Source organism: Protopterus annectens, chromosome 8.part0 (genome assembly GCF_019279795.1).
Source record: "Protopterus annectens isolate FY-2018-M chromosome 8.part0, PAN1.0, whole genome shotgun sequence".
NCBI classification, from domain to species: domain Eukaryota; kingdom Metazoa; phylum Chordata; order Ceratodontiformes; family Protopteridae; genus Protopterus; species Protopterus annectens.
In genome coordinates, this window is record NC_056741.1 from 852,491,546 (window position 1) to 852,508,512 (window position 16,967).

The window sequence follows — 16,967 nt, forward strand, 5'->3', positions numbered from 1 at the left end:
TGTAACATTGCCTCAAGATTCCCAGATTCACCAGCTGAACAGGAGAGGACGCCAGCAACTGACCCTTCGGCATGCTAGAAATAGTGAAAAAGATTGCTGTGTAACTGAGTCAGAAAGGACCTATAGGGAAATGGGTACTCAACAGAATTTAGGTGAATGAAGTACTTTCGTTTGTTTAAGAGTGCTTTACCTGTATAAAAAATGCTTAAGGAGCAAGTGCTGAGCTTTTCAGATAGAGTATAGGCTGTTTAGATTGCAAGTAGAACAGTTCTAAGGGAAAAATTGAAGAGCAGACTTGGCTAAGCCAGAAAAAGTTTAACCTTGTTTAACCGGCGCTGCGCTATGCGCACGACCACGCAAAGCCGTGCAAACACGGATTTTAAGCAGTGAACTACAAAAGAGCTAGGAATGGTCCCAAACAACCAATTACTAACAGCTTCTTGTGCTGAGGTCACTTTCCCCAAGGATAGGTAGGCTGCTCAAGGCTCCCCACTCCCACTGGTGAGCAAAGAAACTTCCTTCTATCCAAGTAAGGTAATGGACAACACAGGAACTACACCACAGCCCAGAATACAGCAATGCCTGTATACTGGTCTAAACTAGTCGAGAAAGGCGGGTAAACAAGGATTATTTTGTTTTTTTTTGTTTTTGTTTTTTTGTAGAAATACACAGAAAATGCAGAGACAGTGATAAATTAGTTACACAGGCTAGCACACTTTAGTGGGCAGCCTCCACAGTTCAATTAAACAAACAAACAAGCAAACTTTCGACTAAATTTGACTAAATGTAACTTTAAGTGCAGATTTTAAAATAAATGCAGTAATCAGTAAAAAAACAGTTCAGGCTAGTTCAAAGTAAGCAGCAGAAGCTATTTTCAGTGAAAAAAGCAAAGATACTTAAATCCAGAAGGTAGTCGCTTTTTCGAGTTCCTTGCTGCTAGGACCACTCTGTAAACCCACGTGGAGCTTGTCTGAGCAGTATAGCCAGAAAAAACACCCAGAGGCGGATTTTAAGCAGTGAACTACAAAAGAGCTAGGAATGGTCCCAAACAACCAATTACTAACAGCTTCTTGTGCTGAGGTCACTTCCCCAAGGATAGGTAGGCTGCTCAAGGCTCCCCACTCCCACTGGTGAGCAAAGAAACTTTCTTCTATCCAAGTAAGGTAATGGACAACACAGGAACTACACCACAGCCCAGAATACAGCAATGCCTGTATACTGGTCTAAACTAGTCGAGAAAGGCGGGAAAACAAGGATTAATTTTTTGTTTTTTTTAAAATACACAGAAAATGCAGAGACAGTGATAAATTAGTTACACAGGCTAGCACACTTTAGTGGGCAGCCTCCACAGTTCAATTAAACAAACAAACAAGCAAACTTTCGACTAAATTCGACTAAATGTAACTTTAAGTGCAGATTTTAAAATAAATGCAGTAATCAGTAAAAAACAGTTCAGGCTAGTTCAAAGTAAGCAGCAGAAGCTATTTTCAGTGAAAAAAGCAAAGATACTTAAATCCAGAAGGTAGTCGCTTTTTTGAGTTCCTTGCTGCTAGGACCACTCTGTAAACCCACGTGGAGCTTGTCTGAGCAGTATAGCCAGAAAAAACACCCAGAGGCGGATTTTAAGCAGTGAACTACAAAAGAGCTAGGAATGGTCCCAAACAACCAATTACTAACAGCTTCTTGTGCTGAGGTCACTTCCCCCAAGAATAGGTAGGCTGCTCAAGGCTCCCCACTCCCACTGGTGAGCAAAGAAACTTTCTTCTATCCAAGTAAGGTAATGGACAACACAGGAACTACACCACAGCCCAGAATACAGCAATGCCTGTATACTGGTCTAAACTAGTCGAGAAAGGTGGGAAAACAAGGATTATTTTTTGTTTTTTTGTAGAAATACACAGAAAATGCAGAGACAGTGATAAATTAGTTACACAGGCTAGCACACTTTAGTGGGCAGCCTCCACAGTTCAATTAAACAAACAAACAAGCAAACTTTCGACTAAATTCAACTAAATGTAACTTTAAGTGCAGATTTTAAAATAAATGCAGTAATCAGTAAAAAAAACAGTTCAGGCTAGTTCAAAGTAAGCAGCAGAAGCTATTTTCAGTGAAAAAAGCAAAGATACTTAAATTCAGAAGGTAGTTGCTTTTGAGTTCCTTGCTGCTAGGACCACTCTGTAAACCCACGTGGAGCTTGTCTGAGCAGTATAGCCAGAAAACCGGCCAGAGGCGGATTTTAAGCAGTGAACTACAAAAGAGCTAGGAATGGTCCCAAACAACCAATTACTAACAGCTTCTTGTGCTGAGGTCACTTCCCCCAAGAATAGGTAGGCTGCTCAAGGCTCCCCACTCCCACTGGTGAGCAAAGAAACTTCCTTCTATCCAAGTAAGGTAATGGACAACACAGGAACTACACCACAGCCCAGAATACAGCAATGCCTGTATACTGGTCTAAACTAGTCGAGAAAGGTGGGAAAACAAGAATTATTTTTTTGTTTTTTTTTTTTTGTAGAAATACACAGAAAATGCAGAGACAGTGATAAATTAGTTACACAGGATAGCACACTTTAGTGGGCAGCCTCCACAGTTCAATTAAACAAACAAACAAGCAAACTTTCGACTAAATTCGACTAAATGTAACTTTAAGTGCAGATTTTAAAATAAATGCAGCAATCAGTATAAAAACAGCTCAGGCTAGTTCAAAGTAAGCAGCAGAAGCTATTTTCAGTGAAAGAAAGCAAAGATACTTAAATCCAGTAGGTAGTCGCTTTTTTGAGTTCCTTGCTGCTAGGACCACTCTGTAAACCCACGTGGAGCTTGTCTGAGCAGTATAGCCAGAAAAAAACACCCAGAGGCGGATTTTAAGCAGTGAACTACAAAAGAGCTAGGAATGGTCCCAAACAACCAATTACTAACAGCTTCTTGTGCTGAGGTCACTTCCCCCAAGGATAGGTAGGCTGCTCAAGGCTCCCCACTCCCACTGGTGAGCAAAGAAACTTCCTTCTATCCAAGTAAGGTAATGGACAACACAGGAACTACACCACAGCCCAGAATACAGCAATGCCTGTATACTGGTCTAAACTAGTCGAGAAAGGCGGGAAAACAAGGATTATTTTTTTGTTTTTTTGTTTTTTTTTTGTAGAAATACACAGAAAATGAAGTGACATATCACTACTTCTACAAAAGAAACCCCGAACTTAAAGGTCTTGCACACACTGCAAAGCTACATATGGAGATATATTTAGAACTTAACTGCAGTCTTTAGGTTCCATTCCCACCTTTTACTATCATAACTAAACGGAAATTGCTAATTTTACAATAACGATTTTGGAAGATTTTCTGATTTTTATATACCAATCAATTCTGCATTAAAAGAAAGAAAACCGAAAAACTCAATCAGACAAAAGAGAGCAGCAAGATGTCATGTATACAATGAAACATTTTTAAACGAGGTTAGGTTTTGACAATTTTTACATGTGATATGGAACAATGTAGTAGATGTGAAGGGTCTTGCTTGAGTAAATCAGTGTAAAATGTTGTACTGGGAGTTAAATCCTGCTTCCTACCACTTAAATACAAATGAACTGTTTGTGTGTGTGTGTGTGTGTGTGTGTGTGTGTGTGTGTGTGTGTGTGTGTGTGTGTGTGTGTGTGTGTGTGTGTGCATGTGCGTGTGTGTGTGTTGTATTTTTGTCTGTGAGTGTATTTATGTGCAAATGTGAGTGTGTCTGTGTGTTTCTATGTTTGTGTATCTGTGCATGTACTCATGCATGTGTTTGCGTATATGTATGTGTTTATATCTCTCTGTCTGTCTGTATGTGTGCAGATATGGGAATCATTATTAAATTCAATGTTTACCAACTCAGTCTTGGGAGAAAAATTTGTTTTCTTTTTTTTTTTTCAAAATGGCATAAAGAGCTTTCATGCATACAGTAGATAGGTCAGTTGGATTCCAGAATCTGTACCCTGCTTGATCACTGGGTGTAAGACCAAGCAGATCCAAAAGTGAAGGCATCTTCTCTGTCAGAAGGCAGTGGTCTATGCTCTCAGTAAAATCTTTGTAACAGAATTATGAGCTCTGCTTGTTGGGAGTAGGAATAGATTGTTATGTTTGCAAAAATGTTTTCCTACACCAGTAACACAGCAGTTATATTATCCCTGAACATGCTGGTGACCTGGGAGATGGTAATGGCTAAGGTTAAGAAGTGAATCACATGACTATTGAGGATATTACATGACTCAGTCCTCTGTTTTAGGTAGGGATTAGAAATGGTAGCAACTGAATGGAGTTGTGATCATTAGATACCTTGTAGGATAATGCCTGTAGATGGGATATATCCTGAAACCAAGCTGCCAAACTGTAAAGTCAATGAAAAGATATTCTATCACTGGAAAAAGCCCCCTTTCACCTTAAAACTGAATACGCCAACTCCATGAGACTTATCCCTAAATATAAGCTTATATTTAATTTTAGGACTAAGCAAAGGCTTCAATAGTACCTTTATGATTTATGCAAAATTTGTCAACCTTCATTTGGTAAACCTGGACCTTTCTAATTGTACATCGATAGGATCACTCCGTAATGCACTCTAGTTATCTATCTGGATAAAGGGGTAGGAGGGGAAACAATATCACAGGCACCAAGAAACTGACAGAGGTCCGTTTTGAGCCCAAACACTATAAATCAGGCATGAAGGTCTGTTATCAGTTCTGATTGGTCTTTCCAGTTCCACAAGAAGGAAAGCATTAAGATGCAGCTATATTACCAACCTATAGAAACGTACGACAGTAGAATGAAAACCCAAGTGAACAGAGACAGCGTTGGGAAACAGGACTCAAAGAATAATGCTGAGAGAAAAGCATTAAACTGGGTGAAGTACAAAAAGTGACACTGGTGAACTGAAGACATCTTACTGCAACATAATTAATGTATGTATCTTTTCTCCCCCTCACTTCTTATTTCCCGCATTTTTTCCTTTCTTTTCTACTTTTCTTCATCTTTCTCATCACTCTGCCTTTTCCTCCCTATCTTCCAAATTCTTTCCCTATTTCCCCATTTTTTTTCAGCAACAAGAACAATTGTGAAATGCAGCATTGCCAACCCAGCCTTCGTTTTGTATTCCTCCATTGTATCGTTCTACGTTCCCTTCATCATTACTCTCCTGGTTTATGTTCAGATATATGTGGTGCTGCGAAGGCGAAGAAAGCAAGTGGCCATTCGAACAAACAGCCGGACTATGGAGGTGGAAGCACAGGGTCAAATAAAGGTACCCTCATTTTTATGATACTGCTTTATTTGTATAGTTTGCTTATTCAAATTTTTAAGCAACTAACTGAAATATAATATCAGGAGCTTGTGCACATGGAAGCATTCCAGAAAAACATATTTGGAATAGTATGAAGAACCACAAACAATTTGGGTTGACATTTGAAAAGACTTATGTTTGCTTTATTGATTTAGTTTTAATTATTTAGTCTACTGATTGAGATATTTGCCTTTTGTGCATGATTCACAGTCGCTGTACATCATCGCTGGAACCTGAAATTTAACGGCGATCATCTACAAGGCATTTAACAAAAAAATTGCAAACGTGTTGCTATGCATTTGAAACAGAAACAGTATTATTTTTCCATTCATGTAGGCAGAATTTTGCCAGGAGCATGATTCCTTAATCAATTGGCATTACTATGCCTGAGTTAAGATGGGACAGGAACTCTATATTAATTGATGGTTGAACTGGGATTGTGCTTGTTTTTATAACTACACTTTAAGAATAACTTTATTCTCACAGGAAAGCCAATCATATCAACAAGCAGACTGCCATCCTTCACAAATATCAGGGCTCAGCACTTTACATGCACGTCTATGAAACAGACAGGTACATTGTAGCAGTATTCAGTATTTTGTGACACTACCCAGGAAGGGCAATAATTTCATCATGCATGCAGTATTGATGTAAGACAAATACATAAGGGAAAACTGCTTTCTGTTGCTGTGTATGGCTATCATATTCTGCAGGCTATCATTCACACAAGTTAATTAGGTGCTGTTAGAAGCATTTCCTTCTGTTATGAAAACCTATTATAATGTGATAATTTTTGGTAACATAAGGGATGAAAGATAATCTGAAAGTGTTATTGAGTTGAGTAGCTAAGCTGTAGTTTTAACTACCTTGCAACTGCAAAAACCAGTAATTGTGGTTCCAACAATTTTATTATTCTTTTAGGTACATATGTATTTCTGAATAACAAAAAAGTATTTTCTTTTTACTAATAAATTAAAATCAGAAATATTTCCTTTTATACAAGGTGTAACAGTTCCTGCTTCGGTTTTGTATGATCATGTTTCACTGCCTACATGGAAGAAACTGTGAATATTTGTCATAAAAGCAGTATAGCATACCTACCCAGGTACAGTATTAAATTTCCATGGGAAACAAAGGCAGTCCTTTTTTTACAATCACAGACCTCACAACTTCATTTTTTTTTGTTCTAATATTTAAAAAAAAATATTACAGTACTAGTGTGTGTGTGAACTCAGTTTTACTACAAACAACCCCCCAACCAGACACACACACACACACACACACACACACACACACACACACACACACACACACACACACACACACACACAAATAACCCTCCAGCCACAAACACAGACAAGCGCACACACACACACACACACACACACACACACACACACACACACACACACACAACCCTCCAGCCACAAACACAGACAAGCACAAACACACACACACACACACACACACACACACACACACACACACACACACACACACACACACACACACAAATAACCCTCCAGCCACAAACACAGACAAGCACAAACACACACACACACACACACACACACACACACACACACACACACACACACACACACACAAACACACTACACAGAGAAAACACTAGAAATGTTGCATTAAACATCACAAGCTGTACAATGCAAATACAAATACAAATACAAACTCAGTTTTATAGAAATTATCTGTTGGCATGGTCAAAATTATTTTCTAAATTCCGTCCATGGTGACTTCAGAGGACACCATATCTGCAATATGTGTATGAACTTAATTAGTTAATTAGATATATTTGTGGAGCTTTTCTCCCTGGTTCTCCACTGAAAAAGGGCTCCGGCCCAGCTGGACTAACCCGGCCAACAAATGTCAAATAAATAAATCTGACAAGAAAGATAAAGCAACTGATTTTTTGACCAATATCATACAAGCAATACTTAACTCACTGATCATATTAAAATTGTACTAGTTACACAGACCCCTCAGTTATAGATGACCTCCCCCAAACTAAAATCTGTAATGCTAACCAGTGACAAATCATGCCAAAATATCTAGCTGACAGATCTCAGTCATCCTTAGACCAGTGCAGGAAATTCAGTATTTTTTTTACAACTGAAAAACACACAATATATAAATATACTTATCAACAGAAAACCCATAATTCACACAAAAGTATCTGAATGTGGCCAACAAGCTCCTCTGTCAAAGGAAAGGAAACAGTCATCACACTAAAGCCGCGGTGGTACAGTGGTAGCGTTGTTGCCTCCCAGCAAGAGGTTCTCCTGTTCGATTCATGGCTGGAGTGCCTTCTGTGTGGAGTCTGCATGTCCTCCCCATGGTCGAATGACCTCTGAAATTCATGGGTGAATGGGCGTGCCTTCAATGAAGGTTGGGCGTCGGGCTGGCAGCTCGGCACCATAAAAAAATCTACTGCCAATCATTCATGGACCGGTGTTCCGCTGTGGCGACCTCTAACTGGGAAAAGACAAACAACAGCAACTCTTTAGACTCCAAGTTATCTGCCTTTGGTAATGGAACACTATAAAACATGCCTTTGAAAATGCAGTACCAAATGAACCTTCTAACCATTCTAATAGCATACCTCAGCTGAAAATACTTCATAAATCAAACCAAAAAAAAAAAGTTAGCTTGTTTTGCTTTCTTGTATTTTGTAATGTGGCATTGCCTTCTTCTATTTTATATATTGTGGTTTATTTTCTTTACACGGTGTTTTATTTGCATTATGCCTTTAATTGCATATTTAAACTAGAAAAACAGCTGTGTCTCTTGTTAGTCACACAGAAATTATTTTTTTCCCACCCTGGTGCTATAGTGTTTTTAAACTCAACTGTCTTTCAAGTTCCCTCCTCTTATGTTAATTTGATAACGTTACCTTCCCTCTCCTTTTTCATTGGCTATTGTGAGTAAGCATAAAATTATAATTTTTGTGAAATCACTCTCCTTCAGCTATTAAAATTTATTGGCCATCCCACTGTATTCCATACAGCCGGAATACAAAGTCACAAAGGAGGAAGTCATGGTCAGTTGCTTTTCAGGGGCAAGGATCCACCACATTACACACACACACTCAGGTCATTGGACCACAAGTACCAGTATGACTTAGTCATAGTCCATGTGGGTGTAGATGACATGAGATGTACCTTCCTAAAATATATGAAGAGAGAGACATCATGGAGCTCTTGGAATATGTGTCCAAGACTGATATGAGCCTAACACTCAGCAGAATTTTACCTGCTCCAAGGATTAAGTCACAATATGAACAGATGACTGGCTTTAATATTTGGGTTAGTTTCTGGTGTCATTCTAAAAGGGTGCAATATTTGTCAGCATGGAAGGAGATGGTCAAGAGACCATGTTGCTTTGCCAGGGATGGTCTGCGCCTCTCCCCTCTAGACTTTTGAATATTAGCTAAAACATTGTCCTCCCCCATAGTGCCTTTTTCAGGCAATGCCAAACTGAAAGTACTTCTGACATAGCAAATCAAAATCAAGAGTCTCTAAAGGTGTCACTGCTCAGTGCTAGGAGTCTAAAAAAACAACTTCACTCCCTACAAACTCTAATCACCCTAGAGAATGTTGAAGACTGTGTGAGCACTGAGGCATGGTTTAAATCCGCAGAAAGCACAAAGCAAGGCTATAATGCCTTCCTTACATTTAGACCAGCTACTACACAGACAGGGACTAAAGGTGCAGGTGTCTCAGTTTGTATCAAAAATAAATATACCTCAAAGCTGGTCAAACAGGACAATGTATGTAAGCTTCTCAATGTCCAATTCACCGTAGACAAATTCCCATTCCATTTCCTTGCAAGCTATAGTCCCCGTCTAAGACCCAAGAAACTGATAACATGTATTTAAACTTATTGGAAACACACACCATCCAACCCAGTTCCTCATTCATGGGCAATTTTACCCCACTATTAACTGGGAATTGTATATGACATGGGCAGGCACAGACATTCCTGGATTTGGTAAACACAATCTCCCAGGAGCAGATTGTCAATACACCAACCAGAGGTGCAAACGGGATCCCTTTATAATTTTGAAATACTGAAACCCCGACTTTCAGTATTTCAAAATTATAATACGGAAGCCTTGAAATTTCAAAACACCAGAAGTGCGAAATTCAAAATACTGAAGTTCGGAGCTTCTGGTATTGCGGTGTGTGAATGCATAGGTGTAAGTGTAGGTAAGTACATATGATTGTGTTGGTTAGGGGCTTTAGTGTATGTTAGTGTGTGTTTTGGCTGTAATGTGTGTGTGCAAGGGGCTGTGAAATGTGTGTGTGTGAGTTACTTTTCTGTGTGTGATTGTGCGATCTTGGAGTTAGTATATATAAGTGGGGGGGCAGCCACATGGGGGTTGCAAGGGGGCTTCCCCCCTGCTTGTCTGTAGTGTAGGATTGTTTGTTTAATTGTGAGGGGAGATTGTGTGTATGTGTGTGGTGTATTTGCGCTGTAGGTTAGCGGTTTTCAATTTCGCAGTTATCGTGTTTCGGTATTTAAAGGTTTCAATTATAGAATTTCTAAATACTGAAATTCAGGATTTCAGTATTTCAGGATTCTATAGTGAACCTGTGCAAACATACTGGATCTGATCCTTACTAATATTTAAGAGTGCTACACACCCTCTAGCGTAATATTTCCTCTGGTGAGGTCAGACCACAAAATTGTCTCCCCAGTTAACCCTGGAATGTTTGGGAACTACTCTAAGACTAACTTCTTACTATTAAGTCATAAACTGGCAAAACGTTAAGCATCCATAAACCCTGAGAACACTGTTGCCTATGCAGAACTGTTCACAGAAACCCTACACATGCATATTAATAGCTGCATAGAGGCAGCTGTACCCACCTGGAAGAAGTACAAAACTAACTCAAAAAACAAGCCACCCTGGTGGAATCACAACATCAGTAGACTATATAACAGAAGGAAGAAAATCATAGCAAAAATTAGGAGGTGTAGCACCCAGCAGGATAAAAGCAGTCTGAAACTAAACAAACAACTCCGAGAACAAATAAAGTCTAGCAAATACATATTTGAGGTAAATTTGGCCTCCCAGGCCAAGGAGTCACAAGGCATTCTTTAGCTATATCCATAAGCTCAAAGGTAATACAGAATTGTATGTGGGGCTTACTTTTAATGGAGCCACCTATACTGAGCCAGAAGTTATAGAAAAACTACTGGCTGACAAATTTAACTCCAACTTTGCCTGTGATGTAAATAGGACCTGCTGGAGAGACAGGTATGTATCCCAGAGACTACTCCTTCTCTGGAACAGGCTTCCCATCCATGTGAAGCAGATATCCTCCCTAACCCAATTCCAGTGTAACTTGGACAATTGGATGGGGAACACAAAATTGATCCCTGGTTTGGCAGCTAAGTCTCTAATGGACACAGGCAACCTGTAAATGGTTCATCTCTCAGGGCCCTGCTTGTAAATGTTTAATCTCCCAAGCCCCTGCTAACACTTATTAAGGGTACCACAGCTTGGCAGATACTTGGGGTGCATGGCTACGCTTAAAAAGGCCCTTGTAGTTGTTAGCCTAGTACACATCCACGAACATATGAACAATTTATCATATAAAAACTCTCTCAGTTTGCATTAAGAAAACCATGAAATGTAATGCTACTGGCTCTTCTCATTTATATGGTATCTCCATTAAATTTTCCAAGTGGTATTCATATTGCTCACACATCTGTTGAGCATGGCATCAGCCAAATCATTGCAGAAAATTCTATACTTTGACTGTGGAAAGACTTTTTGTCCCTATTCATAAAGGTGATATTTACAATGAGCCAAATAATTTAAGACATAATTCCATCCTGAGCATCATAGCCAATATCCCTGGAAGAGATACATACCTCCAACTCAATAACTTTCTGCCAGGCTCTGTGATGCAGAAGGACTGAGCTCTGCCAAAAAATGTGTGTAACCTTGTAGCCACAAGGAAAATATATAGTGGTATACTTTGCAAGTTGTTTATTTTTTTTAAACAGAATTGTTGTGAAACAGGCAATAATGAGCTCTATCATAGATGACTAAAAAATGCAATACTTGTTCTTCCCAGAAATAAAAAGACTAGTTAAATTGCAAATCCCAAACTGGCTTTCCAAAGAGCTTAAAACACATACTAAAGATCAGAGATGAAGTCTGACATAAGTGGAAAGTTGACACCTCCAACATTAATCACACCACATTCCCTACCCTCAGAATCTTGCTGAACAATCCATTAGAAGGCACTAAACTTCCCTGCTCAAAAAAAACAAAAAAAAACAAGCTCATCTAATTTGATCCCAAAACAGTTCTGGAAAGAGGTTCATCTAATCACAGGCTCCTGCATACATACAAACTACAACCCCTCCTTCATGATACAATGGGGAAATAACAGTGTATCCTCTAACGACTTCTTAAATTAAGTCAATTATCTGCCCCCACTTCACTCCCTCTGTCCCCATCCTTGTCAAACCCCGTTCTCCTCCAACCACCCTTCATTCCCCTTCTACATCAAAAAATCAGACACAAAGACACTGAAGAACTACTCAACATCTAAACAGATAGTTCACCTGGTTCTGACAGTCTCTTCACCTGGTTCATCTGTCAATGCAGGGAGCACATAATCCGCCTTCTCACCCAGATTTAAATCTTGCACATTACCACTAACATAATGCCTTCCATCTAGAAAACAGCCATCGTGTTGTGCTTGAGTTCAGGCTGCCCCTTTTTCAGCAACCTAGCAAGGCAAAGGAATCCCATCTGAACAGGAGGGAACATCCAACTGGAAAACCCTACGTGAAGTACCTAGTCTCTCCTTGCTCTGCCTCACAATCTTTTCAGTGTTGTGCTTGAGTTCAGGCTGCCCCTTTTTCAGCAACCTAGCAAGGCAAAGGAATCCCATCTGAACAGGAGGGAACATCCAACTGGAAAACCCTACGTGAAGTACCTAGTCTCTCCTTGCTCTGCCTCACAGTGTAGGTGACAACCTACAGTTATTTTAGCTTTTCAGTGTTGTGCTTGAGTTCAGGCTGCCCCTTTTTCAACAACCTAGCAAGGCAAAGGAATCCCATCTGAACAGGAGGGAACATCCAACTGGAAAACCCTACGTGAAGTACCTAGTCTCTCCTTGCTCTGCCTCACAGTCTTTTCAGTGTTGTGCTTGAGTTCAGGCTGCCCCTTTTTCAGCAACCTAGCAAGGCAAAGGAATCCCATCTGAACAGGAGGGAACATCCAACTGGAAAACCCTACGTGAAGTACCTAGTCTCTCCTTGCTCTGCCTCACAGTGTAGGTGACAACCTACAGTTATTTTAGGTATTTAAATTGTGAGTGCTTTTAAGTTGTACTATTTGTAAGGGCCAGCACACCTGTGGATCTACCCCTTAGGCTTCTATTAAGCTATTAATATACCACTTTTTTCCTCCCTTTACCTCCTTTAATTGCTAATCTCATGTAATTTCCAATATATTCCACTAGAGGCAGCAGAACTCAGGGCTTGCAAAGCTGTTTCTTACTGCCAGCCAAACTCCTCTAGCCCTATGTACTAGCCTCTCACAGTTACCCCTGTTTGTACTCTTACTACAGGTAACTACCCCCACCCCTTGAAGGACTGTAAAAGAAACTTTAACCTTGCTAGCCTTAATATAAATAAACCTGACAACTTGTTCTATTATCACTTACTACCCCAGTTAAAGAACTACTCAATTGACTCTCTACATAACCTACTTTTCCTGCTATAGAACTCTTTATTTTGTCCCTCTTCCCCTACACAACTAAACTAAACTCTCAACCTCTTATGTCTTATGTTAAGTAGATAAAGAAAGTGCCTCTTACCTACTCAAAGCTTGTAAAACACAGTCTCACTGTATAACTGATTGCCCCCCAGCCTCTCTCAGCTGTGACCCGCTCTGTTCGCTCTACGGGCTCACTCTGCTCCCCATACCCTACCCCCAATTCCCACCCATCCCCAGTGGTCCTAAACTTATACTTCATAAACCACACCCTCTCTCCCAGTCAACTAATCCCTTGCTCCTTCCTGTCAGGAAATTACCACACCCCTACATTATTTTCTTCCTACCAGAAACTATAACCCAATATTTAGAGTATTTTACCATATCCCTTTCCTTCTAGCAAACAAGTATCAATTCCCTCTCTTTACACTCTTCTTTTCCAATTACCACCTATTTCAATTTTAGACTTAACTCCTAAAACCTCCTTACATATCTCTTCAAGTCACCTTTAGTAGTAATAAATAAAATGACCAAACCAATACTCTTAGCTTTAATTTCAATTGCTCTCACCTCCACCTACCTCATCACCTCCTTTGAAAAACTGTACTCTTTCCATTTCCACTATTCCCCAAAACAATCAGCTATACATACTTCCATACTCCATAACACTCAAACTAACATCACTTTTGTTCCCACCTATCTACTACCTAAATACCATAGATACTCCCACATTAAATATAATAAACCCACAGTAAAGAAAGTAATATATCTAACCAACTTTACAAATACTTCTACAATCAAACTAAGCAATCCCTCCTTAAAAGACGGTGACATCCACCCTAACCCTGGCCCTACTTATCCTGCTACCCTAATAACCCACCCTAAACTACCAAACTCTTTCCTAATAGGACACCTAAATATCCGCAGTATTAAAAACAAAGTAGCCCATCTCCACGCCCTTCTAGATATTCACGGCTTTGACATCTTCTGCCTGACAGAAACTTGGTTAAAACCAGACACTAAAGACAATGAAGTAATTCCTCAAGGATATAATATATTAAGACAAGACCGAATAAAAAGCAAGGGTGGGGTAGTAGCAGTCCTATTCAAAGATGGACTTCAAATCTCCACTTTACCATACAACCCACCTCAGCATAAGGCAGAAGTCCTTATTACCAGATTTCAAATTAACCAAAACAAATCGTTATATATCATTTGTATCTACCTACCACCTGGTAATAATATCAATACTATAGAGGATATTCTAAGCTGGATGTCCTCAACCTACCCTCAAGAAACAATAATACTTGGTGATTTTAATACTGACTGGAAAACTATTAACACTGCTAATCCTACCTCCCATATCAACCTTCACGGCTTTAGTCAAACTATCACTTCCACAACTAGAATCAATAAACCAAATAAGAAAGAGAGCACCTTAGACTGGGTACTTATAAATAAACAGAATCAAGCTTACAACATAGGAACTCTGCCAGACGATGTAAGCGATCATTCATTGACCTACATTCTAAAGCAAAAAATTATATCTCTAACCCCCCAACATGTAGGATTGCATGTTCCAACAAAAACTTTAACCCAGTACTTTTCCAAGATGAACTTAGAGCCTGTGACTGGAACCCTTTAAAAACACTACCACTTGAAGAAGCTGTTAAATACCTAAACTTTAAATTCTTATCGATCCTAGATAAGCATGCACCCAAACGGTCCATTAGAATGAAGTCCAAGCCTGCCCCCTGGCTTTCTAAAGAAACCAGACAAAAAATGTTACTTAGGAACAAGGCTTGGGCTAAATGGAGAGCTAACAAAACTATCTCAAATGAACAAACATTTAAGCATTTAAGAAATATTATTAAAAAGGCAATACTTACAGACAAAAAGAACTACTACTATAAGTTACAGCAAAATCACCAAAACAATCCCCAAATGTTCTGGTCTAGTTTAAATAAACTCCTAAACCCAGGCCACTCACGACACCTACCCCATCCCAGGCCAAGAAAACACCCCCACCAAACTGCCAATACCTTCAATACCTTCTTCACAGAGACCATACAATCACTAGCCAGTCAACTAGTCCCTGACAACTCAAGCTTCTCTTCCACCATACCTGGCACTCTTCCAACATTCCATCTGAAACCCATCTCAACCACTCTCATCTATAAATACATCCAAAACTTAAACCTTGTACTCCTTCTGCTGACCAACTACCATCAGAATACCTGCAAAAAGCAGCCAAAGTAATTTCTTATCCCATTTCCATCCTCATAAATAGAACCATTAAAGAAGGAATAGTTCCAGACATCTGGAAAATCTCCCATATTATCCCCCTACACAAAGGGGGTACCTCTAATGATTATTCCAACTACCGGCCAATAGCTCTATTATCACCCCTAGCAAAGATTATGGAAAAATGCATTCACCAACAACTTTTAAACCATTTATCTCAACACAACATCATAGCAAACTGTCAGCATGGCTTTAGGCCATCCCATAGCACCACAACTGCCCTATTATCATTTACAGATGCCATTAATAGAAATTGTAATAACAACAACCTCTCTTCTGCACTCTTTATTGACCTGTCAAAAGCATTTGACATGGTAAACCATACCCTTCTTATCAACATTCTTGAATCCCTTTCCCTTGACTGCCTGGCAATTCAATGGTTCAAGTCTTATCTTACCAATAGGCAACAGGCAGTTCTTTGGGAAAATAATATATCATCCCTTCTACCTGTCACACTCGGTGTCCCTCAGGGCTCTATTCTAGGTCCACTTCTTTTCTCACTGTTTATCAACGACCTTCATGTGGCCATTCCACAAGCCACCTGCATTCAATATGCAGATGATTCTACACTAATATGCTCAGCAAACTCCCCAAATGATCTACATTCTCTTACTCAGAATGTTTTCAACATAGTTGAAACATGGTTCATTAAACGTTGCCTCCTGCTCAATGCCAAAAAAACTAAACTCCTTCTCTTCACACCCACCAGCAAATCCTCCCCCATAGAATTCTCTGTCATCTCCAATAATGGCACAAGTATATTTCCCGATTCTACCACTAAATTGCTAGGAATTACTATTGACAATAACCTTACATTTGACAGCCACATAAATAACACCATCAAAACTGTCAATAGAAAAATAGGCTCCTTATATAGAATTAAACCTTTCCTAACACCAATAGCCAGAACTAAGATTGCACACTCCCATTTAATTTCAACTCTTCTGTATGACTCACCAATATATACTAATCTAAAGAAAAATAATCTCATCAAACTAGCTAATTCCTATAATAACATTGCCAGATTTGCCTCCGGAAATCCTTTTAGAACTCACCATTGTCTGAATCTAACGCAGCTAGGCTGGTTTGAATTTCAAAACCAATTGAAACTCTCCCAACTCACCATTGCCCACAAGATATTTTATAAACCTAACAGCACCCCTATACTTTCCAATCTCATAATCCCATACAAAAATCTCAATTCTCTTAGCTCTTCCAGCAAACTTCTTGCTAGCATAAGCAAGTCTTACAACATGGCTGGAGTTTCACTGTTTTCCAACTCTGTGGGAAAAAACTGGAACTTACTACCTAATGACCTAACTTTAATTTCTTCACTGCCTCTCTTTAAACAAAACCTCAAAAGACACCTCAAATCAAACTGGCTATGCCCCTGTAGCAACCCTGATTAACCTTCTCCTTCACTACAAATATTTCTTCTCTTGAACCCCTACCTATTCCACATTCTTTGCAGTAGGACTGTAACTGGTTTACAGAATTCAACATACTGATGTAATCTATCCTGTTTAATGCTCTGAAAATCTCTATCCTGTTAATATGCTGATAGTCTACATGTATCTCAATGCATATTGAATTATC

General features: G+C 39.4%; 1 protein-coding gene across 1 annotated transcript in view; it reads left to right on the forward strand.

The window, feature by feature from the left end:
- The window catches only part of LOC122809108 (D(2) dopamine receptor A-like), a 1,564,287-nt gene that overhangs the window by 1,297,398 nt on the left and 249,922 nt on the right, over positions 1-16,967 (forward strand). The window contains exon 5 of the mRNA XM_044080350.1: positions 5,067-5,266. Within this exon, the coding sequence (XP_043936285.1) occupies positions 5,067-5,266 (200 nt within the window). The remainder of the gene's footprint in view (positions 1-5,066; positions 5,267-16,967) is intronic.